The sequence below is a fragment of the Homarus americanus genome, unplaced genomic scaffold, assembly GCF_018991925.1.
Source record: "Homarus americanus isolate GMGI-L3 unplaced genomic scaffold, GMGI_Hamer_2.0 scaffold25827, whole genome shotgun sequence".
Classification (NCBI taxonomy): domain Eukaryota; kingdom Metazoa; phylum Arthropoda; class Malacostraca; order Decapoda; family Nephropidae; genus Homarus; species Homarus americanus.
In genome coordinates, this window is record NW_024738300.1 from 11,660,395 (window position 1) to 11,686,829 (window position 26,435).

At 35.5% G+C, this 26,435-nt stretch overlaps 2 protein-coding genes across 9 annotated transcripts in view; both read right to left on the minus strand.

Moving 5' to 3' along the window:
- Positions 1-5,093: 5,093 nt before the first annotated feature.
- LOC121873985 (zinc finger protein 513-like) lies at positions 5,094-5,504 on the minus strand. The gene has a single exon (XM_042377866.1). It carries the CDS (start codon positions 5,502-5,504, stop codon positions 5,094-5,096), a length of 411 nt encoding a protein of 136 aa, XP_042233800.1.
- A 2,156-nt stretch (positions 5,505-7,660) lies between these two features.
- The window catches only part of LOC121873873 (zinc finger and BTB domain-containing protein 17-like), a 101,155-nt gene continuing 82,380 nt past the window's right edge, over positions 7,661-26,435 (minus strand). The window contains exon 6 of one of the 8 annotated variants that reach the window (XM_042377742.1): positions 7,661-7,996. In XM_042377742.1, coding sequence (XP_042233676.1) covers positions 7,676-7,996 — 321 coding nt within the window. In that variant the 3' untranslated portion in view covers positions 7,661-7,675. Of the gene's footprint in view, positions 7,997-9,176; positions 10,893-12,801; positions 13,167-15,027; positions 16,548-17,963; positions 18,438-20,827; positions 21,619-22,494; positions 23,346-24,627; positions 25,642-26,435 lie in introns of those variants that run through there. The other 7 variants (XM_042377713.1, XM_042377739.1, XM_042377729.1 and 4 more) reach the window with 7 other exon arrangements.

The following is a 26,435-nucleotide window of genomic DNA, read 5'->3' on the forward strand; positions in this document are numbered from 1 at the left end:
ATGGTGCTTACAATAATACAGGTGATAAACATACAATTAACAAATATTCCTCAATGCATTCTAGTCCTACATCAGCAGCAGTGGGAGTTGAGGTAGGAGGAGCTACTGCTGGGAAGATAGGCCGGGGTGTGGCTCATCCTCCTGCGGGACTAGAAGAAACTAAGAGTTGACTGCCTTGGCCGGAAACTCTCCACCATACCGTACTGCTTTACCCTCATTTTAGGTCATTTTCAAAGAACACTTCCATGACCTCTGTGATCTTAGTGATACTGTCAGTCAAAAGTATTGTGGTGAGGTTAATTTCAGGTGAAGCCCCTTCTGCAGCAGTGTCATTGGCCTCCTGAGCAGTATGCTGTTGTTCCAGCTCCTTCCTGAGAGACTATACTTGTACTGCAGTAGCTCTTCCACATTGTTGATGTAAATTTCCTTTGGTTCTATTTGGTTGGCCAGCTGGACTTCTTGATATTTTAGGTCTTCCTGAAGTCCCTAATCAAGTGCTTATCTGTTTCCTTAACCAGCTACATGCAGACAGAAAGCCTTGAAATTGGCTGAGAGAGTGTGAGGAAGACAGCAGTGTTGCATTACCTTGACAAGCAGTGTGTGTTCTCACGTATAAGTTATGAAGTGCTTTTTGGATTTTCTTAATTTTCTTAGTTTTTTTGGTAAAGCTTTCTCCAGTACAATGAAAGCTAAAATGAATCAGTATTCTAAGGGGCAGCGCTAAGCAAAGTATGAGTATATTATAGAAAACTAAAACAGACAATGTAATTATGTGATAAAATATAACAGAACAGTACAAGTACAGTAATGGACAAACTATACCATTATAATCAAGAACTTTTCAATTCAAAATTCTAGATGCAATATCCCTTAAAGTAAAAATCTGTTTCAAATAAAAAAATAAATAAAATCCCTTAAAAAAAAAAGTAAAGACATTTATAGTATTATGAAACATCTGTAATTCAAAGAAATTTAATAAAGTCACAGTTGTAAAAAAAAAGAAAAAAAAAGAGCCACCTTTAAAATAAAAATATGAACAACCTGGGCAGGACCTGAGATAGCGAGAAGCGCTGAGCCTCAGCACAAGGCTTATTAATTTGACAATACAGAATATATCTACAAGAGACTTGAGGAAAGGTCTGAACCAGAAAAACAGTGCCAACATTAGCACTAATACCACCTGGTTCCCTTCCAACCCAGAATTACTTTTGTCATGGAAGCTGTGCCGGACAAACTTCTGCCTGTAGTGGCATGGTTTTATGGTATAATCAATATGTTTATCATTATCCAACAACACTTCTGTAGCTACGATACACACAAGTACAATTGGGACTAGAGGCAAATCACAGGGCCAGAAGGACTGGTTAAAGGACATCACATTTCAAGAGAATTCTAGCAGACTGTGTTTATGTAGGTACCTGTACGTGGAAGATTATGATGCTATAACATCCGTTGACATCCAAACTAAGTATACTCAACCTTACTTAAGTTAGAATGGATCAGGTTATGTTAGTTATATGTTGTGTAACATCACAGCTGCCCCTGGTGTAATGGTCATGATAAGAGCTAACCTGAAAACCTTAAGGATTCATATTACGCTCAAACGTCCACAAAACCTTCCGAGTCCCCCAGTGGAAACGTCCCCCGTTTTCTCTGTTTCCCCCGCCTTTGTCTATGGGAGCAGACGCTGTATGCTGGGACCTGTTGCCATCCATTCCTTTGTAATCAATTTAATTTTGCTTTCGATAGCTGAGTCAGAGCATTGTTAGTGAAGATAATAGTAGAGAATGAAAATGAGTTCATAGTCTCAATTTCAACGTCAGAGGGTACCGTAAATTAATTCATTGGAATAGGAGTAGCTGGACTCCCTGGCCTAGTTTGAGTGAGGGCACGCGGGCATTTTAACCGTTAGTAAGTGCCCGTCCCTTCATCCATACAGGTATGCCATTCCACGCTGTGTTGTAATTTGCCCTTCTTTAAGTGATTTGACCCAATTGATAGTTGATTGTGCAAGTGTTACAGTAACGTAGTTGATATGCTCTGAGTAAAGTCATATTTACGTCTTTAACGTCCCCTGAAACGTGTTGTTGTTGTCACCGGTTAGTAAGTGCCCGTCCCTTCATCCATACAGGTCCCTAACGCAGCCTAGGCCGTGTCTGTAGGGTGGATGTTGTATCCACTATGTCTGGGGACATGTCCGAGGTCCAGTAGGATCAGTTACCTTCGTGAGACCCGGCCGTCAGACACTTCAGACCACCTATAGCCCCCATAGCTGGCTCGTCTGGCCCTAACGCTCGGTCCACGAGGTGACCCTGGACCACCAAGCCACACACCACTACCAGCCCCCATCATTGGTGGATGAATGTCTACCTCAGTAGGGCTATATTTGTGTGGTGGAATTAACCCACTGGGATCTCCAGAGTTCGTCGGATAGTACTCCATGGTGGCTGGACCCCATGGCTGTTGCTTGAGTATCACTCCTGACGACTGAGTGTTGTAGTGGCAGTTGCTCTAATATGTATGGTGCTAAGTGACTATCCTAGTTGTGCTATTGAGTATGTCCACCCAGTAGGGTTGGAAGGGTATTGAATATGTCCACCCAGTAATGGTGTGAGTATGTTGTGCCTGAGGGCCTAGTAATAGATTTCGTCTGTTAGTACAAACCAATTTTTCTTCTAATTTCATATTCATGTTTAAATAAACTTTGTATTTGTATAATTGTGTATATTATTTACCTACAGTATTTACCGTTATTTCTCCCAACTCGATACTATGTTCATTACATCCCACCGCTGCCACCATTTATGAGGGCTTGAGCTGCCACCATTTATGAGGGCTTGAGCTGCCACCATTTATGAGGGCTGCTACTGCCACCCTTCATGAGGGCCTGTGTACCAGTAACACTTCCTTTTACTCTTATATATCACCATTGGTAGCGTGACGATAGGAGGCTCGTGGGTAGGTGTAATGATAGTATCCAGCAATAGGGAAGAAATAACGGTAAATACTGTAGGTAAATAATATACACAATTATACAGAATACACTGGTACTGTACTGACAGCTTTTATTAAGTCCATTCCATATACTACATGCACAGTATACTATACTGTACAGTACAGTACTATTACATTTGTTTATAGGAAAGTACCCAAGTACAGTATTTTGTGGTAAATAAATTGATAATAATGTTATAAAGCAAAGTACATTTGATAAAGCTCTTTACACTGGGAATGTGGAGGTAATTGGTCTATTCTTAACAACAATCTAAAGTGTTTAATATTTAGTGTACCATGTTCACCTCGCAAGGTGACTGAAGTCAATGTGAATACCGTATATTTTTTGCTCAAGGGTGGTTCTAGGCATTTAAAAAAGAGAGGGTCCAGAGAAAAATGGGCACCCCCCTAAAATAAAAAAAGGTACAGTACCACAAAAATTTCTTATAAGAATTCAACAATGAGGAAGTGTAAAATCAACTGTATTGTTTTATTAGATCAGTATCATTTTACGATAACACAAAGTGAAAATCTAATTTGGGTACAATGGTTATCACAGAAAATTTTTCAAACAGTTACAAAAAAGATACCCGGTAATGCTAAAAACCATTGCAAATACAAATTTGGAAGTATAATGTATATGGATAGATTCATAATAGAATTTGAATGAAATATAACAACCATGAGCTATTTACAAAAACAAAATCTTTTCAGAGGCATACACATTATTCAAATAGGATTTGTTTTGTGAAGAACCTTCTGTTGTTTTTTGGAGACAAACATGTCAACAATAACATGTTAATCCATTACAATGTCATGATACATAAGTATCAATCCCAGGCCAGTTAACATGTCCACTGTCATCCTGTTTCTCAGGTAGTTCTTAATGTACCTTAGTTCAGCAGAGAGTGTGTTTAGCCAAAGAGAACCTACTGGAGACACACAACCAATACAGTAGCTCATAGAAATGTGGAAATACCTGTACTTATTTATCACAATGTCTGAGACATTCAGAGATTTCCAGTAACTTAAATCCTCTGAAAGGGAGGGAGGTGAGGGCAGGTGATTTGTCTAAAATAGCAACTTTTCACAAAGAGTGCCGAGGTTATCATTTGCTTTGACTAGCTTTGGAATAGTTTGGAAGAACACAACACATGTTCTTGACTGCAACAAACTGGATTTTCATCTAATTTAAAAGATGTTCAAAGAAGGGAATATCTAGATTATTAAGGTAATGATTCTCTGGCATTTCAGATGAGCATTGTTGGGACTAACCTGTCACCCACTTATGCTTGGTTTTGATACTATTCCACCAGCAGTCCAACACTCTTGACAAGATGGGAGGCTTCAGTGAATCATTCTCTTAAGTAAACTTTCACATCAATACAAATATCTTTTATTTGCTCAATTGTTGTGTTTAGGTTTTTATTGCCTGAAATGAATTTAAATTTGTTATGCTGAAGTTTGGTAGTGAGTGGATGGATAAGTTCCATGAATTTTTTAGCAACAAGAAAGGCAAATTTTGAACTCCAATGACTGCAGAATAGTGTAGAGTCCTTGACCTTTTGTATGAGTACAGATATATAGATCTCACCAACCAAAAAGGCTAAACTGTTTCCCCCCAAAAGGCAATAAGGAATAAAAGGCCATTATTTTTTAGAGAGACTGACAGGTTAGGTCAGCTTAACCAGCCTGAAATTATCTGGTGGCTAATCTTCAGATGATGCATAAAGGTTAAAATTATTAATGATCTCAACTACGTCACTGACTCAAACCAAATCAACTAGAGAAGTTAAATCAATTATTTAAGTTAATGTGATTGATAAGATAATTGGGATCACCTTAAGTTTAGGCACCCCAGCTTATTTTCACCTAAAGATTAACAAACCTAAGCTAGGGTTTCTCTTCTTCATGTGACCCAATAGCTGATATTGGTAAAACTGTACATAAGTCATTCAGTTGTGAGTCAAGACATTATTAAGATACAGTATAAACTTTGAAAACTTTTAATGAACATATTGTAGAGAGAAACTTCAAACCTAAGCATTGTACTGGGAGCTGTTACGTTGGCAGCTGGAGAAATGAATAAGTTACAGTTGTTAAAAATTACTAGCGTGGTGTTTGAGGACGTGTCGCTTCATGTTCCCCTTTTGGGTGGAGCGGTAGGGGCAGTGGGCACAGGCAAAAGGTTTCTCCCCAGTGTGTGTGCGGATGTGGGCCCGGATACTCTCCACCTGTACGGCCTGGAAGGGACAGTGAGGGCAGGGGAAGGGTTTTTTCAACGCATGGATACGCAGGTGTTCAGTAAGCTTAAGGGTGATGGTGGTAGTGAAGGCACAGTAGGGACAGTAGTGGATCTTGGGGATGAAGATGATGCCAGGAGGGTCCGGGGTGTACCCAGTGCTCTGGGCCTCAGCTAGACTTATGGTTTTGGTCACGCCGGGTGTACTGCCGGGAATCTCTGCTAGTCTTAAGGTCTTGTGTGGTCTTCCCCCATAGCAGCCATCCATCACCACCTGTAGGGGACGCCCAGCTTACTCACTCTCAAGAATAACATGTTTATTATCAGCTTTAAAGCTACCTAAACATAGACAATATCACCAGTAAAGTACTATGCATCCTATAACACAACTAGCCTCTCTTGAGAACTTATAATTTACTTATTGTGTCAGTTGATAACTTAAACATCCTTCAACGAAGTTTTGAAACAGGTACATATTTTAGGAAATAATTCAGTTTGGAGTTAAGAATAAATATCCACCTACAGTTGGTGACTTCATCCATCAGTGGAGCAGAAAAACAAGAAGGCAATACTGTACTGTATTATTAACAAGTATTATTAACTGATGATCCATAAACATATTCCTGAAGTTAGGATAATGATAGACACATATCAGCATACATGAAACTTTTGTACATAAATGCAGGTACAGTTCATTGATATATGGCAGATGAATCCTTTCATGTAGTTCTTATAATATGGGAACTACAGCAACACTACTGTATATATGTACACAAGGAACTGTAATAATTTAAAACTGTATCAGTGGTTGGTGAAATGAGTTCCCCATTCTGCCAGATAGGTTTGTGTACAGATCAGGCTTAAGGGTCAGTATTTAACAAAAAATTAACTACTGGTAAGTTCATCCTGTGTATATATGAAAAACATATACTGTACATGTACTGTACTGTATTCAGTAACTTAACCTTTCATTTTTCCCCCAAAATAAATTGAGTTCAGTCCTGTACACAGGGAACACATACATCAAATTTTAGTTTTTCAAGTAAATTCTTGAAATATATTGAAGGATGTGGACCTGCCTACCTGCTAGCCTGGATGGACAACAGAATCACAAAATAACTGCTGACGAATAAAAAACCCAGTATATTCCTTTAATTAACTAACAAGAGTCAATGTGTGATTATTACCAATTTAACACATAATAGTTCAGTGCTTCAAGGTGCAAGTAAACCTTACAAAAACATATGTTACAAAGAACTTCTGACATCACTTATCAGATACAGTACAGGGAACCCATTTTTTCAAGTTACAGAAACACATGATTGTAAGACACCAGCTTGTGTTAAGTGCATGAAGGAATATATCCTTTCATGGTAAACACCACAGTACTACTTCTATACCAAATCTGCAAAGAATAAAGTTCCTGCAAGTCATTTTAAGACACCAGTGTACACTATATTATTTGCAGCATTACATAACTCACGATTATAACTGTTCATAGTACATATTAGTAAACATAAAAGTAGCTGGTATTGCCACAGAATGGGAAAGTTTCTTTAAATAATATGATTTTAAAATAATTAAATATTTTGACATGTGAAACTAATCCAAGACTCACTGGTAGAACACATTAACATGTTCACAAATTGTTGAGTTAAATCATGGTAATTAATATGAGAAGAGAATATGATATACCTGAGTGCGGACGTCTGTGGATATCTGCCGAATGTTTATACGTATACCAAAATAATGTGTCTGTTACCTTCAGATTTCTACCCTTTTTGTGTGGAATGGATCAAATGGTTCAGAAACTTCAATGAAAGGAGGGAAATGGTCAAGGAAAACAGCGCAAGACAAGAAAAAGTAACGGGAAAGATTTTATACAACAACTAGAAATACCCACACATACTGTACTTGACTGTATCTTGCTTGTATTCAGCTAATACAATTTGAAGCAACTGGTATTAACTGAATACAAACTATCCTTGGCTTCCACACTGATTCACAATATCTTAAGGAAAAATTAATATGAATTCTGTGTTTTATGTATACGTACTGTACTGTTTATGTGTGTGTGTGTGTGTGTGTGTGTTTAGGACATACCGGGTAGTCTTTTTTTTTAATGTAAAGGGGATAGAAGATAAGTTAGTGATGTAAAAGAACCCGCCAGAAATGAAGATGTATTAGAGAACGAGAAGCAAGTGCACCGAGATATTCTTTGATAGATGGAATACTGAGTAATTCATTATCAAGTATCCATCTACTGTCTCAGGATAAGTGATAATTTAGAGGAGTTAAGGTCTTTCCTGAAATGTTGTACACAGTGTCTTGGTAACCACTGGTGAATGTAAAGTATCATTTAGCAGCTATGTAAAGTAAGAGAAATATTATAACTGAGAAAAAAGGAAAAATGAAACTAATATTTTTTTTTTAGTTACCTTAATTATGGTGTGTCCAAACATGCCTCTTCAGACTACTTTGCTGTCTGGATCTGTACGGACAGAGAGAACATGCATAGGGCTTCTCTCCCGTGTGAGTGCGTACGTGCCTCTTTAAATTATCTTCTTGGGTTGCTCGAAAGGGACAGTGTGGACAGGCAAAGGGTTTTTCTCCTGTGTGAGTGTGGATGTGTCTAACAAGATTGGTGGTTTTAATGGAGGAGTAGTTGCAGTAGGGACAACGGTGGATCTTGCTGTTGGCGGCGATGAGGCCCTTCACGGTGAACATGGCTGCCTGCTCACTAGCTCTCTCCAGCCCCACCTGTAGGGGACATGCGTCTTACTTACGCTCATTACATGCCAAACACCATAAAATACATATCATAAAGGGGGGCCCAGAAGACACATAACAAACCTGGATTGTCTTTTACAGATTTTGTTGCATGACTTCTGAGCCTCTTATATATACAGTAGGGTGTCTCAGAAAAATTTGAACACACTGCTTTACAGACTTTCACAGAGATAGCATGAATGCTTGTATTACAGTAGCAACATTGTCTTAGCTTGTTGATGTGTCAGGTCTCCTACAAGTGAGGACAATGTTGTTGTAATACCCAGTACAAACATTCATGTGAATCTCCACAAAAATATGTAAGGTAATGTGTATATTATTTCCTGAGACACCCTGTATATCTAAAATTATCTTAATGAATCTAATCAAACTAAATGGCTTGTTAATACTGTACTGTATAATTGAATGCAATCATAATATTCAGTACGTGATTTAGTAAACACTGATTTCTACTTAAGGTAAACTGTAATGGTCGTCATTTTCCAAAGTTGTATTATTATAAGATTATGCAGATTGTTAATTAGTTTTCCCAACACGCTAAACACCAAAGTTGGACCTGACAGACTGGGCAGACCATCAACACAACCCTTCCTTCAGAGGGTAGATTTTATCATTGCAGTTTCCCTGTTTTGACTTATACCTTCTGTCTCTTCTCCCAACCTTTCATGATCATTATTCATAGGACTACAATTAGAACAGTATTACAAGAAAGACATTATGTAGCTGTGATGGTCGCTGTTCACTCATGGAATGTGTTTAAATCCTTAATCATTTGATGTTACAGGTACTGTATCTGTGTTGAATATCTCTCACACATACCTATCATTATTTTCATGTGCTTTATTTTATGGAAATACAGTATGTACTGTATCCCCAGGATTGCTACTACAGTATAACAAATAAAATTTTCAATAGTATTCTTAGAGTACAGTATCATGTTAATAAACTTTCCATTTTATAAAAAGAGCTGCAAGCTTGCAGTGTCTCTGGTTATCGTACAAGCCAATACAACTCTACATTTATTGTGTTGTACAGTACTCGGGGTGTGACCGTAATCCGGTGTGAGACAGAAAGTGATCATCTTGATTCTTCTTCATTCCAGTTTTATTTAAGTTCTAAACTTTATTGAGAGTGTAATGAAGAACAAACACACTAAAATTCCATTTTATTGAAATAATATATTGAGTGTTTACTGAGTTGGTATTACTTTACCTGAGTTAGTTACCTGATCCTCCTTTTTAAATCAGTCACAGTGACTAATTTCTATAATTAACATAACAAACACAAGCACAGGAGACTAATGCACACACCCTTACATCTCTACTGTACATGAATTATACATTGTAGTCAATATTTATAAAGATCAAATATACAATTCTTCAATAAATGCAATACAACACAACATGTAATTACATACAGTATAGTGAACTAATTGACAATAAAAATGCTATACTGTATAGTATTGATATGTTTTCTGTGCGTGTGTGTGTGTGCAGGAAGTACCATACACTAATTACTATTACAACAAAGAGTTTTAATATACTGTACCTGTCATATTCAAATTTCCTATTGAGTGAAGGTTAATATACTCATACTGTACAGGGTGTCTCCAAAAAATTATACACATTTCTCTTCCTTGTTGAAGTGCAAAGCCTCCCATGACGTTGTGGGAGACTTCACACATCAGCACGTGAAGACAGTGTTAATTGTTGTAATAGAATCATTCACACAATCATAATAAAAATCTGTAAGGCAGTGTGTATAATGAGTTTTTTGAGACAGTTTGTAGTTCTTGATGAGGGTTTAGGAAAATTGGGGTTCATATTACAGTACCTTGTACACAGGTATTAACCTTATGAATCTGACTTTTGTATTTTTTTAGATAATTTTATAATGTACCTAATGGTCATGTCTTATCATAAAGAAGCTCCTGTATACTTATTGATCTGCTACAACTTTATACTACATCAAATACAGAGTTGTATATTTAGGTTATCTATTTTTATAGGTCGCACTTATGACTTTTCACTACTACATGAATCAATTAACCCTTAAGCCCCAGGTTAGGGTGCTGCTGGCAGTACCCCCCACCCCCCTGCGTGGGAATAAATCGAGAAAAAATAAACTTTTCCAAAAATAAATAAAAAATTGGCGGGAATAGGCGGACATTCTGAAACATCACCCGGGGCCTAAGGGGTAAATGACTAACAATATTCAGTACAAATATATAGTATGAGAAATATCTATTGATTTGAAAACATACAGAATACTCTATCAGAAACTAAAGGAACTGGAATTAGTCAAAACTCTGAATGAGTATAAGGCTTTATGAGTAATAAAATGAGTACCCGGTATGATATTGTGATTAATGTAAAAAAGAATCATTGTACAGTATTTTATATACGAAAAAATACTTTAAAACAATTACAATTTACACTGGATTTTCCATGTATCCCTGAGACTTGTGAGTTAATAAATGACTTTTCAGATTATTCTTCTGTGATGACCTATATTGACAAATGTTACATGCATATGGTTTTTCTCCTGTATGAATGCGAACATGCCTGTTTAAGTTATTTTTCTGAGAGAAACGGAGAGGACAGTGTGGGCAGGAAAAGGGTTTCTCTCCTGTATGAGTACGGAGGTGGATTTTCAAATAGTCTTTAGTGGCAGCACAGTACGAACAGTGAGAGCAAACAAATGGTTTCCATCCAGGTTTCATATGAATTTGATTTTTAGGATCTTTATTATCAGCAGAGTTGGAGGTGAAGGAACATTGTTGTTGACTCGTAGATGGGTCAGGGTCATATTCCTGAAATGAAGATCCTCGTCCACCAATTCTCTGATCTTCGTAGTCCAGTCTCACCTGTAGAGGATGCCCAATTTACTGAAGGGTGTCATAATAACTTATGAAATAATAAAATCTCTTTTGTGTAGTTTTATTATTAAGTAAAGGAAATTCTTACATTAAGTTCTAAATATATCCTGAAACTTACTGGACTCCTGCATAACTTAAACAATGCTTCACCTTCACTGAATAGTTTGTATGAAAACTGCCACACACATAATAATTGTATAACATTATGAAAATAAAAGAAAGGATTCAAGACCTGTCTATAATCAAGTTTTATACTGTACAATTCCTTTGTGATACACAAAAGATAATGTTCTGTTCACTCGTTATCTGCTCAGTAGGATGACAATATTGTGGGTAAAAAGTTCTGTGTATATTGACTCCTTGATGTAAAGGCAAAACCAACGTTTAATATATCTTAAGACTCCAATGGTTCCCAAACTTTGTCGAGTAATTACCGCTTTATCACATGACTAAGTTCATGATGACTCCCATGTCACCTGATTCCAAAATAGCTTCTTGAATCATTAAATGCAATCATATGACTGATGGAAGCATATTTATAGTTAAAAAAACGAAGTTTTATTGTTCACTCAGCCCTGGTTTCACAATAAAAAATAACATAATAATAATTAATCAATGAGATGGGCAGAGTTGCATTGCTGTGGCCAGCCACCCTATCTGGCTCTTGGTGGAAGTCAGAAGACACATCCAGCCTGTTCTGGGTCTTTGTTTTCATGTGGAGGATGCAGCAAAAACTGAGCTTGAAGATATAAATTATTGAAAATTCAATTAACAGTCCCAATGCTGACTTTACAATGCAAGGTAGTTTCGGTATTTTCTTTATGCACTTCCATATTTTTGGAAGGCAGACTACCCAATACCCATAACAGCATTCTAAAACAACAATTATGTGTCAGTTCAAAATGTTTCTCTCGTTTAACAGGTAGTCCAACAGATAACTAGAACAAAAGGTTAGTAAAACAACCAATACTTTTTAAAATGAATTAGTTGATGACTTCCGCTTTATGACTTACTGGTATCAAATGAATTAAACAAAGTGAGGCTAATATTTTACTGATAGCCTGCATGGAAACCTTTGTGTACATACTTTGATTAACTTTTGTTTCAATGTTTTCTCTTTGGTCCTTGGATGAAAGATTACATAATACAGGTACCCCATCCTTATTCCCCTTCTTTAAATTTGCTACATGAACAGTACTGTAGTATTATTTCACACATACAGATAAAAAGAACAATCTTTGTTGACAGTTTCTATATTAAACTACAGTATTTACAGACGTAAAAAAAAATTAGGAATTGTCTCTGGAAGCATTCAGACATACACATGTGCAGACGACCTTGTATAGATGTCACCACACATACAGGGAGCAGTCAATGATCACTAACTGTGTCACACATCTTTATGAATACCAATCATAACTGATAGACTGACTGAGAACAATATATCTGGTCCATCCTGAAACAACTTTCGACCCTTATTTTTAATCTATTACTATACCGTACAGTACTGTGTTTATGTAGAAAATAGAAAAAAATTGATACTGTACCATGTGTAAATCTTTACCAGTTATGCTGAGTTTATTCATAACTACAGAACTTAATGCAAAGCACAGTAAAGGAAATAAAAATATAATGAGATTTGTTTTAAATATTTACAGTACACTTATGCTGTGTGTACTCACCTGTTATATGTAAGCTCTTAAGAACTATGATAAACCTGAAGAGGGAACTGTACTGTACTTATCAATGATTGGAAAGTTTTCATTAAAGGCAGTGGTAAGATGTGGTATCCATCTCTCATGATGAATTAACGAAGAAGTTATAAATAAATAAATAAGTATAAATTATATTTACTGCCAAAGAAACACAATGGCTAGTATGCTAGTACTCAACACTTGTGTGTAAAGTGCAAAACTATGTAAACTATTGTTGTGAATAATCATAGGGAGATTTTGGCTTGTGAGTTAGAAAATGATTTTTTAAATTTGACTTTTGGGAAGACCGATAAGGGCACAATGAACACATATAAGGCTTTTCCCCAGTATGTGTACGAATGTGAGTCTTCATGTTATTCTCCTGTGAAGCTCGAAAAGGACAATAAGGACAGGAAAATGGTTTTTCTCCAGTATGAATATGAATGTGTCTCATTAAATTGGTGGTCTTGTTTGTGATGTAGTCACAGTACGGGCACTTGTGCATCTTGCAGGCATTCAGATTTTTCCTTGTTCTTGTGTTTCTCTCCCAGTCTGTCTCGTGCACCACCTGTGGAGATGCCCATCTCAATGTTAAAGAATAAAAACTTAGTGATGATCAGATTAAGAGCATGTAATAAATTTATTCCTTATTATGATAATAGAAAGATCAGAATAAGTTTAGCCCTTGCAAAATTAACCATTACAGTTAGGGTGTAACTCCTGGGGGAAGGGGGGGGGGTTGGGTGGAGAGAATGCATCTCCCTCTAAGAATCGAATTGGAATATTTCCTATAGGGTAATCATCCCTCCCTAAAATTAATGTAATTCTTAATAAAACCATTGTAATTCCAATTTACCAAGCTTAGTTCAAACTTTCCACTTATTGAAGCATGTGTGTCTAGCTGAATTTGAGGGGACCACTCTAAAATTCTGAGTTTTCATTGACTGGCTGATTCCACCATTTTTAAGGGACATATTTAGTTTATTAGTTACAGAATACTATATACAGTACCGTGGTATTTATGTTCATAGAAATATATATATATATATATATATATATATATATATATATATATATATATATATATATATATATATATATATATATATATATATATATATATATATATATATATATATATATATATATATATATATATATATATATATATATATATATATATATATATATATATATATACTTCATTTACAAGTCTTGGAAGTCATCCCCTTCATTTACAAGTCTTGGAAGTCATCCCCCCCTTCAATTACAATAAATATACGCCATAGGTGGCAAGTAATTAAAAATTTTGAGATGTAATTTGGACAACTAATTATACAGATATAAAACTGTAAATGACAGATCCTTAATCAGCATGTTCAGGAGTACAGTACAGTACATATATTGCGATTTTGAACAAAATTGGTGATACTGTATCAAGATTATGGTCGAAATGGTAAGCCTTATCCCTTATAAGATTTTGGGGCTGAAAACTCCTTTTTCAGAATTGAAATTTAACGTGTCTAACTACTTATGCATATCCAGAATAACACATAAACACCATAAAGTGACCTTGAGTTCTTTCCTTGAGAAATACTCTGGAAAAAGTCCATGAAATTCAACATACAGTATACTGTACCTGGCAGGTACTTTAGAAGGATATAGAAAGTGCTCCCCCCACCACACACACACACACACAGACATAATTCTTTGTAAGATTGTTTTATATTTCAGGTACTGTACAGCACAGTGTAAGATAGGTTTAGGATTCTCTCATTCCACCAGTTTCCTCTTACATATTAGCAAGTTTCTCTCAACACCAAGAAACAGTACAAAGTCACGAGCTAAAGACACCATTCTTCATACATCTCATCTCTCACTTAACTCGTCATGGTTCCAGTAATCTCCCTGTGGGTCATCTACAGGTATTATAATTTCTGAATTCATTCCCATGATGCACAATTTTAACACAAATATTTTTCTGGTATATTTGATGCTTTATCAATTCAAGCAATAACCATCCCTCCCAAAAAGGCAATTAATAGCCACCCATCGTTCTGGAAACACCATGAAGTGTTAGTATTGTCGGCTGGAGGTTAAGATAAATCACCTAGTGAATTTTGTTTTGAGAGATAAAGTACAGTACGGCTTACAAAAGCTGTTTTATAATATACAAGTAAAACTGTGTTGTGTTTACATGTATGGTTTATGACTCAACCACGATATAACTACACCACTAAAGGTTGATTTATTCGATGTTAAACTCTAGCTTGCATAACTGTGTCATAAGTGTGTACGGTATAGACTGTTTTACTTCAACCACGAAATTTGTCAAACTGCATTTCCAAACCAACAACAGAATTAGGATAAGTGTATACACTAGCTCAGGGCACTGTTATAGTATGATATTATGTTTATTAGACAATGATTACAGATTATGTAACATCAACAGAAATATTGCCTAAGAGGATCATGTCTACTCTGCATTATACAACATGCTCTAGTTATTATACCAGTGTAAGAATGACTTGGTAACACTTGGCAGAAAAATATGCATAAATCATAAAGAGCAGAGTACAGTATATGATAAATATGCTTGTATTATTTAATAGTGAATTAAAATCTTGCTGACAACTTATTTTTGTAACACAGAGGAGATGACCTGTGCCTCCAAGTGCTGCGTGTGCTGTACAAGTCAAAAATGATACAGTACAGTTCACACAAAACAAGCATCACCTACAGTACCATAGTAAAACAGATATATTCAAACATGTTTTTTTTTACCATCTATAACTGCTGCTATAGTATAATAACAGCTCCACCCATACATCAATAAAATCAATTAAAACTCAAATCCGCAAAGACGTAAATATTAAACCACCGTACAAAACATCTTAACCCCTATGCGGTACCAACTCCTCGCGATTTCTTCTTCCACTTATCTAACAGCATCACATGACTTAAATTGTTACCACTTACCATGACAGATGTATTACTTTATTTACAATCAATTAGCATTTTCTATCTCTATCCCTTCCTATGCTTGTGATTTATTTTCCTCCCAAAATCAATCCCCTGTGCACTATGCCATATATAAAAAAAAGAGGCTCTGCACACCAACACTAAGAGAGACCGAGGGAAATTGCTTATCAATCCTCACTTTAATAGTACTATATGTAAATCGTAAGGTTTAAAGACAGCTTTGGTAAAAACAAGACACATTACCATTCCTGTATTCTTTAATATTTTCTCTACCTCTAATGTTGTGTTTATCAGGGGGGGAGGGGTTAGTGAGCAATATTCTTCCCTCATACAGTCATAAAAAGAACATATTGTAAACAAGTAATAAATTGGTGCCAGAACATGAAAGACATTATGAGAAACAGCTGTTATATAAATGCTGAGAATAAACTGTTGTGGACTACTTTTTTATGGACCTATAGAAGGGAAAATATTTTGTGGGGATTTTCCTTTACTGTGTATAATAATGGTACTCTTTATAGGCACTGTATAATATATATCATAAATAATTCCTTTATGACTTATGTATTAACAGATGACTATTCAAATTAGATTTCTGAGAAGTACGATAACGACAAAATGGACACGAGTAAGGCTTTTCACCAGTGTGCCTGCGTACATGATCCTTTAGATAATTCCTGTGAGAAGCGGTGTAGGAACAAAATGGGCAAGAAAATGGTTTTTCTCCTGTGTGAATATTTATATGCTCTTTTAAAAGTTCTTTTCTTGTGGTGCCATAAGAGCAATAAGGGCATGAGTGTGGCCTCTCTCCTGTGTGCTTCAACGTGTGTCTCTTGAGTTTATTGGAATCAGTGGTGTTGTAGGTACAGTGGAGACACTGATGCACCTTGCTGGCAGGGGTGAGGCCCTGCCACTCTCCTGTGGTCCTTCTCTCATCAGTCCACTGACAGTTAGCCTCCCGCTCCATCTGAAGAGGAGGTTTTATCTTACTTTTTATCATAGTTTCCAGTGATATGATTGAACATCCTTGTGTGTCTAACCCATATCCCTGAAACTCATTTATCCTATATTGGAACTTAATTAGAAAACTTCCGGTTTTATCCCATAAATGTTAGCTGTGTATATAATTACTATATTTTAAACTAATTTCAAATTACATGCACTAAAAAAGCAAACACTGGAATATGTAGATTACAAAATACATTAGTAAAAAAGTAAGATTTTATGTGGCTTTATTTCTCCAGAATTATTTAAATCCAACTCGGGGCTAATATGTTGGTCTTTCATTAACTACAGTACATACCTGTACCTGTATTGTAATATAAAAACTTAAATGTCAAAGAGAATATGGCACTTTTTGTATATTTCTGACAATGTTAGGAAGATTGTCTAAACTTAATTTAATTCAGATGCACATCATGTACACAGCAGCAACAGCACTGAGAGAAAGGCATTGTACCTTACACTCAGGCAGACTTTAACACACGGTACTGAAGAAAAATGTACAAAGTTGTGAAAGGCGTTAGAAGACAGAGGCTTTCCATAATAAGAGCTGAAGGCAACATGAAAAGTAAAGTCATGCAAGAGTTTTACTGATAAGATGTACATCAAGGAATGTGAAACTTGAAAACAGCAAAAAGGACAAACTTCAATATGTTGAGAGTGTAGTTCACAACAACGGAGTGAATTTCAATTGCTCAATGACTTTATGATCAGTAATAGAAAAAAAAAAGATACAGAGAAGGGGGATTGAGATGATAGCCACACCATTGATATGGCTGTAACTTCAACCTGGACTTGGTTCAGGTGGGCTACTGTATAACAATTCCAGGGGATCAAAACACTGATACAGTCAATCCTTTTTTGCCAAGTAAGATTTGGTTTCACATTCTTGTTAAACTGTTCTAAGCTTACTCAAATTTCATGTTTGCATTTCCCAGTTAAATTAATTTCTTTAACCTAAATTATTGTTATAGTTTTGTGCCTGGTATAGTGTCTACATGCTACTGTGATGTTATGACTTGACAGCCTCCTACTTTGAATGGTGACCTTTACTGCCACATCTCCCTTTCTAAGTGTGATGGTTACAATGGTGAGGCAAACTAGTAGTCAGATATAAGTTCCCAGCCACTAATATTGTCGGTTGTCTGGATTTCATTCTGCTGGCTTAATGAGCACCTAACATACGTAGTTTGGCTACTGGCTTTGTTATACTATACAGTACTGTATAATGAGATTTCAAGATTAATCCATCACTTTCATGGAAGAAATACTACGTCTGATATGATTTAGATTTTAGACATTGTTGGCAGTTTGTATACAGTATGCAGCATGCTTGTGTTGTAACTATAGTACAATATTTAGCTGTTAAAATATTACTCACCAGCTACATCTCATTGCATGTCATCCATCTTGATTTGCTTTACTATAAAATTTATTTATTGGTTTTATGTGTAAGTAGGTGATGATTGAAATTGCCTTTTGTTGTTCCACGATACGTACAAAAAGTACAAGCATATGGTTTTTCTCCAGTGTGTCGACGAATGTGATACTTTAATATATTCTTATGAGAAGAACTGTAGGAGCAGTGCGGACAGGAAAATGGCTTTTCACCAGTATGCCTATTAATATGTTCCCTCAGGAGTTCTTTTCTTGTTGTACTATAAGAACAATGGTGACATGAAAATGGTTTTTCTCCAGTATGTTTCATTATATGCCTCTTGAGGGTACTCAAATTGCAAGTGTTGTAGGCACAGTGGGGACACTGATGCACCTTCCAGACAGGGGGGGTGAAGCCCTGCCACTCTCCTGAGGTCCTTCTCTCATCACTCCACTGACAGTTAGCCTCCCGCTCCACCTGTTGAGGAGGCTTCATAAAGTAACTAGAACATGAAATTTAAGCCTGGAGCTCTGAATAGATTATGGCCTTTCATCATTTCTTCCCTAATAATATATTATCTGGTAAAGTTTATATTCATCAGAGTGGATGCTGTGCTAGATACATATGACTGTGTCAGAATTTTTACCATGTAAATACTCCTGGTTTATATCTAATGTGTTACATAATATATTGATTCTTAAAGGAAAATGTAATGAAAAATATTCATAAAACTCCAAAATTAAACAACTTAAACTAATGACTGAAATTAAAGTATCATTACTACAAAGTAAAGCATTTTAACAACACCATAGATACATAGTGAATATCTTACATAAGGCAGAGTGATGTCCGTCCTTCAATATATTGCACAGGGTATTTTACGTTCTTCCAAGTCTGTTATTTTTGTTTCATGAATGCCTCTATATCGATCCTGTTCAGAGGCCCTGTTGACTGATCCTGCGCTAATCCAACAATGACGAAATCTTGATAAATTGTGTTTTATGTAATGTCACTGAATATACCGATATCCCCAGTACAGTAATAAATTCACTATTATACCCTACAGCACAGTTGATTCCCCTTGGTATTTTCTCGTTATACTTTATAATGGGAAAAACAATGTTATTTCCTTTAAGTGTAGTAAAGACAACTGCACCCAGAATAATTTTGCATTAATGATACGAATACTATATTAAAACTGTTTTGTTGAGGCAGTATGAAGGAATAAATACCAGCAAGTCACAGAGTCTGTGTTGCCTTTACCTCTGATCATCAGCGCTGTGTTATGCAGTTAAAGAAAAAACTTTGCAAGACTGGGAAAAAAAAGTTGAAACCCCAATGACTCATTTACAGTTCCTTAATCCCTTAACCCTGTTATATCGAGAGGTCCGTTAGATGTGACACCTCCATCAAACGAACCATATGGAGATGAAAGTCCATTATATCGAGGGTCCGTTATGTGTGAAACCCCAGTCTAATGGATTATATGGAGAAAGGAATCTAGTATGTGGAGGTTTCACTGTATACGTTATATGAAAACTCAGAATATAACTCAATAAACTAATTCCATTTGATGACCACAAAGTAAATACAGTACAGGTGTATCTGTATTGCATAGTATAATATGTGAATGGCTTCTCCAGTACATTTTCACTGAACAAAAATGTCATTACCCATTTACATTGATTAAATAGCCAAATTACAAGATAAGTAAAGGAAATTTTCCGAACATTTTCTTTTCTACGTAAAACCGTTAAATGCAGGGAATAGTGTGATAAATTTAACTACAATATATTCTATAAGCATCCCTTACGATGGTATGCATTATAAGAAGGTACGGTATTTCTAAAAAAATTTCATATTAATTCATTATAAAATTTTCACTCAAAATTAAATTTAAAAAATCCAAAGTTTAGGACCATTATGTGACAAAAATCTATGAGTGGAATAAAGTCTCTTCTGTGGACTTTTTTCGATAAAAATCAAAAGCATTAGTCATCCTCGAAGACTAAGTACAGTAAGATTATATCATGAACTTTATTTGATACAGAAGAAAACATCTAAAATCACTACCATTACAGGAAGATAAAATTGATTCTTGTGAAATATTTAATCAAGAATTTTATTTGACAAATTCCATAAAATTTTTTCCATTTATAATACATTACTGCATCTGAAAATAACACTTGTACTAAAAAAATCATCATACAGTTTTTCTTATATTCTATACTTATTATAAAGCTAAAAAAACAATTACAAAATATTATAGGAATACAAAAATCATACAGTACTAAATGGCTATGGAAAATATATGTAAAATAATACAAAATTAAATACAGAATCATTATATACAGTACTGTATTTCTGGGGCATTACAAAATTTCTGATTAAGTTTGAATATTCAAGAAAATGAACATAACAAAAGAACTGAAGACTTAATCCCTAAATTTATGGTGAAGCTCAATACTGAAACTAAAACTGACTTAACTGTAAATAAATCTAACTATTGTATAAAAGAAGAAGAAAAAGAAGAAGACGAATATAAAGTAGAAGAACAAAAAGCCGTTTTTTCTAAAACCAGTTTTTGTGATATGATCCAGAATGCGACGCTTAGCTTTTAACCTAGGTATGTTAATGCCTAGCAATAACTTGCCAGGCCAACATACAGGCAATTAAAACATCTACTAATTACTTAATAAGTAATATTAGGAGGACACGTCGCTACCTGGCATTTAATTGCAAAAGAATATAAAGAAGAATAAAGAAGAAAGCAAGACAAATAATAAGAACATGACAAAGAATAAGAAGAAGATCAAGACAAAGAATCAGAATAATAAGAAGAAAAGAAGAAAAAAGAATATGAAGTGTACAAATAAAATAATAAGAAGAAAACTACTGCTATATTTGTATGGCAAGCTTAGTTATACATACAGTACTGTTAATGTATCACAAAATGTCATAATCACAGAGCATTTCTTTTGACACTTACTAAAGAAATAAACACTGAGGCACTTTAGATATAACGTCTTTGTTACCTTGACGTGTTCTGATGAGTATTTTACAAGAACATGATACAGTGTAAACCTCCATCTAGCAGACAATATGGAAAGGAAAGTCCGTTAGATGCGACACCTCCATCTAAAGGACTATATCCATTAGATGTTGTTCTCACTCTTCTGATAAGTAAACATAAAATGGCAAATGTTAATCTGTTTTAAATGAATTAGACTTTCTGATCTCTTACCATATGCATCAACAAATGATTATTCAGATCTTTCTTGCTGGGTGTTTGAAATGGACAAATGCTACATGTAAAGGTTTTCTCTGTGGTGTGTCTGCGAACGTGCCGTCTCAGAATATTCTTATGGGATGAGCTATAAGGGCAGTGCGGGCAAGAAAATGGCTTCTCACCAGTATGTATATTAATGTGTTCCTTCAAAAATTCCTTCCTTGTTGTATGGTAAGAACAATAGGTACATGAGAATGGTTTTTCTCCAGTGTGCTTTAAAATGTGTCTCTTTAATTTATAAGAATCAGGTGTGTTGTAGTCGCACTGGGGACACTGATGCCCCTTGTTGGTAGTGGTGATGCCCTGCCCTTGTCCCGCTGCTCTCCTCCCTTCACTCCACTGATACGAGTACTTAGTCTCCCGCTCCACCTGTAGATGAGGCTTAATCTTACTTGTGATACTGTAATAATATAATTAATGTAACTCTATCATTATACTTATTTACTTTTTCAAGTCATTGGTAATTATTTGTTCACTGAATGAACTACAATGACAATGAAAAATATATTAGTAGTATATTCTCATTAAGTTTAGTCTTGACTAATTAATTATAAGAATATACATATACATAATACTTGTATTCTGATAACACTGAAAATAGTACCATGGGTTACGAGTGCAGCTAAAGGTCTTGCCCAGAAAGCAATAGTCAACCCTTAGTAAACTGATGTTAAGTAAAGCAGATATGCAGTAGCTTGATACAGTACCTGACTTAGCTACAGGAGAAGAGTTCTGTTCTCTGTACAACAAGATTCTGGTCTTTCTTTGCTGATACTTTTAGGATAAAACTCACCTAAATCAAGACTATAATACTGCAACCTGTTTAATGATTTTTAAAGGAATACATAAGATGCTACAGCAACACTTTTCATGAAGATAACTGAAAATGTTGTGTAGTATTCTTTACACCGAAAAAAAAAAAAAAATAATAATAATAAAAATAAATAAATAAATAAAAAAAATTCTCAAAAGCAGTTAACCCACATATATATATATTTTTCTACATCCATGAGTCATTAAGACAACTGGAACAGTAATTTGATAATAGAGTATTTGCCTGTAATATTTCCTGTCATGTAGAACATCAGTACAGCATAGAGGTGCTTCTGTCCGAGTGTTGCCATCAAAACATTTAAGAAATATGCACAGAAAAAAAAATTATTTATATATATTTATAGTGATATGTTCATATATGCAAGAAATTCATAAGATACATGTTCACACCCACATATTCTTAAAAGCACAAACACAACAACAAACTTAAGGCTGAGGCCGCGCTGAGAGCGGGCAGGCGAGAGCGGGCGGAAGCGGGCACGTGTTGTTACTACCTCGCGCCTGCTGCCAGTGTGGCCACGTCTATGGGTTACAATACTGCAAAGTCTTCCGTGCCCGCCCACTCTCAGTGCGACCGCGGCCTAAGTCCTCATATCAAGTTCATAACAACTATACAGTACACCGTAATAATTTAATCTTTTTACAATACCAGAGGTTTTCAAACTTTTGCCAATCTTTTCTTTGAAGATTTTGGTGATTCGTCAAAATGACTGAATCAATGATGCTTATCATTATGTAAATCACAATAATTTCACCCACTGCCCCACTGATCTTGTTCACTTTATAACATTTTCTTTCTGTTTACCAACATTTTGATCTACTGTATAACTACATGAAGCAACTGTCAGTCATTGACTTTCGTCATCATGAGATAACATGTGTCTGTTCAAATCTGCCTCAGTTATTACACAATAGGAACAGAAGGTGCAAGTATATGGTTTTGCTATATGTCTTCGAATATGTCTCCTTAGAATATTCTTGTGAGAAGAAATGTAGGAACAGAATGGGCAAGTAAATGGTTTTTCTCCAGTATGAGTATGGATATGTTCCTTCAAAAGCTCTTCTCTTTTGGTGCTATAAGGACAGAGGGAACATAAAAATGGTTCTTCTCTTGTGTGTGTTAAGGAATGTTTCTCAAGAGTTTGGATATCTGTTGTGCTGTAGGAACAATGAGGACACGGATGCTCCATGCCAGTAGGGCTCTGCGAATCCTCAGTGGTTGGTCCCTCATCACTCCAGTGACAGCTTGCCTTCAGCTCCACCTGTTGATGAGGCTCCATCTTACTTTTTTGTTATAATGCTGATGTTAGTTTACAGCAACTTAAGCTGAATTATTTCATGATTCAACTCATTCTTCTAAAGTATGGATATAATGACACATTTAAAAGGCTTTGACAGGAGGCACTAACAATTGTATGTTTTTTGTGTCTGGATAAAATATACTGTATGTAAAATGTACAGTACAGTATTTAATTCTGCTGCAATACCAATGAAAAAGAATTCTTTTATTCACTGACAAAAACGTACAAAGATCAATGTGGCTCTCGACCTCTTTGTAAGTCAGCATTTCAATCATTGTGGGCAACAGGAAATACAATACTTCCTCCTTGTGCACCAACCTTGCACTTTCAGCAATAAAATAAATACACTTCCAAGTGCCCTTTCAATGGTAGGACAACCCTTCAATGGACTCTCATTCAACCAAGGTGTGGGGTAACCCAGCTAGCTGCTGGATGCTACAGATCCAGGTATAAACACCTGCTTGGCTACCTTGTATCACAGCAGGAAAAAACTTGCACATTTTTGTCTAATTCTAACATGCACAATACCATCCAGTTTTAAAAGTCAGATTATATTGTGTGAACCACAAGGTCAGTTAGGTTGCACTATTTAAGGAAATACTTGTAATTACTGTAATTTAATTTTCATTCTGTAATTTGGCAATCAGTTCTGTGAGTACCAATTCAAAATACAGGTAAGTTTCTCACTGACTGAGTAAAGTTTGTGACCAGTCAGGACTGATGCACCTAATGATTTAGGAATTGGATAGTACTGCTCTCAAGATTTGCTGGGGGAAATCCAATTAATCATATAACAAAGGTCATGAAATAAAGTCTAACTAGATATTTCATTAAATGCTGTACACTGTATATAGTTAACTTCAAATCGTTGGAGCACTTAAAATTTATACTTCAAAATAACCATAAAAAGTGTATAAACTTTTGAGGGCATTACCTGTCATTCTTGGTCAACCACAGTACAGTACACTCTCAGAAGTAAACAAGAGCACTGCAACACAATACAGTAACAATCTTGCTACATTTAGGGGTTAATATAAAAGGCCATAAATTACCAAGTTTCATTACAACATGTAACTACATGTGTATACAGTTTCATTACATCAGTCAATTTTCATTTCACAGGGAGTGGCAACACAAATAGTTAAGGAACACATTATGCAAATGCTTTCATATTTCCTATATTTTACTATTTTGTGATTTATGTACACTATGTGGGAACAAGAAGGCTGTTTAAGAGACAATAAATTTTCATACGTTTAATTCAACAACTAGATATTTTATTCCACTTGATGAAGACGTCAGAACAGCTACCATAATATTGTACTAGACTGCCAAAGAAATGACATATACTGTAATAGGTTTTTCTTCCAACAAAATAAAACTGTGCAGGTATACATTTATAAATAATCTTTGTTTGCAGTTAGATTTACAAAAAAATAAATATCCAAATATCTCACTTTTCGTCATATATGGCTAGTTCAGTCGTAAGTGCTGATAACAACAAAGTGACTGTATCTCTGTATGTATATTACTCAGAATAATCCTAAACACATTTCTCAAATGTTCTCATACAGTTCAAGTCTTTGGTGTTGTGAAGCCAGGGCAACATCCCAGCTCTCGGATTTCCTAATCTGCTCATAATGTACCGGTATACAGAACTGTACATCATACTTGACACCATTCCTATTCTTTGTAGCTCTGTGTTCAGTTAATTTATGAATGATACAAGTGTCAAATTTAGAGAGAAATAAAAACTCGGTATACTGTATCTTGTTTGTTTAGACACTGTCCTTGTTTAATTAGATAATGTTCTGTTGATATTCAAGTCTTATACTGAACAATCATTCGATTTATGTGAGAGTAAATGGCTGTTTAAGCTCGTTTTGCAAGAAGCACGATAAGAACAGAAGGTGCACATGTAAGGCTTTTCACCTGTGTGGATACGAACATGTCGCTGTAAAATGTACTGATGTGAAGAGCTATAAGGGCAGTAAGGACAGATATATGGCATGTCAATGTTATGAGTATTAACATGTTCTTTTAACAAGTCTTTCCGGGCAGTACTATATGAGCAATGAGGGCATGAAAATGGCTTTTCTCCGGTGTGTCGTAATATGTGTCTCTTAAGATTATGGACAAAGGTAGTGTTGTAGGCACAGTGTGGACACTGGTGCACCTTGCCAGAAGAAGTGAGGCCCTGCCACTCTCCACTGACTCTTCTTCCGCCAGTCCACAGAGAATTAGTCTCCCGATCCACCTGTAGAGGAGGCTTCATCTTACTCTTGATTATATTTAAAAGGCAAATAGATAAGGCCTTTAATAACAAAATCCTACTAATGCTAGATACCTCCACTGATAACTAATACTGAGGAATCACAACATATACATTATTGGTGTTTTATGGAACTAATCAATTTATCCATATTAAATGTATGGAAATTATTTACAAAAATGCACACGAGTTAATTATATACAATAGGAGAGAAAATGTAGAAATAAAATTACACAGTGAAGAATGAAAGTAGACTTTGGAGGTGAATTGCACAAAAATTAGTAGCTAGTTGTGTGTATATGTGTGTGTGTGTGAGAGATTGGGTAATCTTCAATTGTGGTAGAAAGATCAAGATAAGGACTAGGCAAAATTTTCCATTTACGTCCTGAATTAACAGTTATTAATATTTTCCTCAGTAAATTAATTCTGGTGAGATGATGTTACTGTTCATTTAAAATTTACCTCAGCATATGCTTCTATGTAGACTAAAGAGCACTGTACTGTACCAAACTTTTTGAGTCACTATCTTCATTATTTTGTATTGTACATTCATTCTAAATCATCTGTCTTCACTTTGTTCATCCTTCATTACTTCATATTTATACTGTATCCACTTTCATACATCAGAATATACGTACAGAACAACACCTTTTAATTAAGTATTCCACCTCTATCACCTCCTCGCTCCTATGAGTAGGTCAATTAAGGTACTGTATACCTGTACTATGGTCAATTAAGGTATACCTGTACTGTGGTTTATTATTGTATACCTGTACTGT

Bases quoted from the DNA above. Each gene is read 5' to 3' on its own strand.
- LOC121873985 (XM_042377866.1), bottom strand. From the start codon at position 5,504: ATGGATGGCTGCTATGGGGGAAGACCACACAAGACCTTAAGACTAGCA.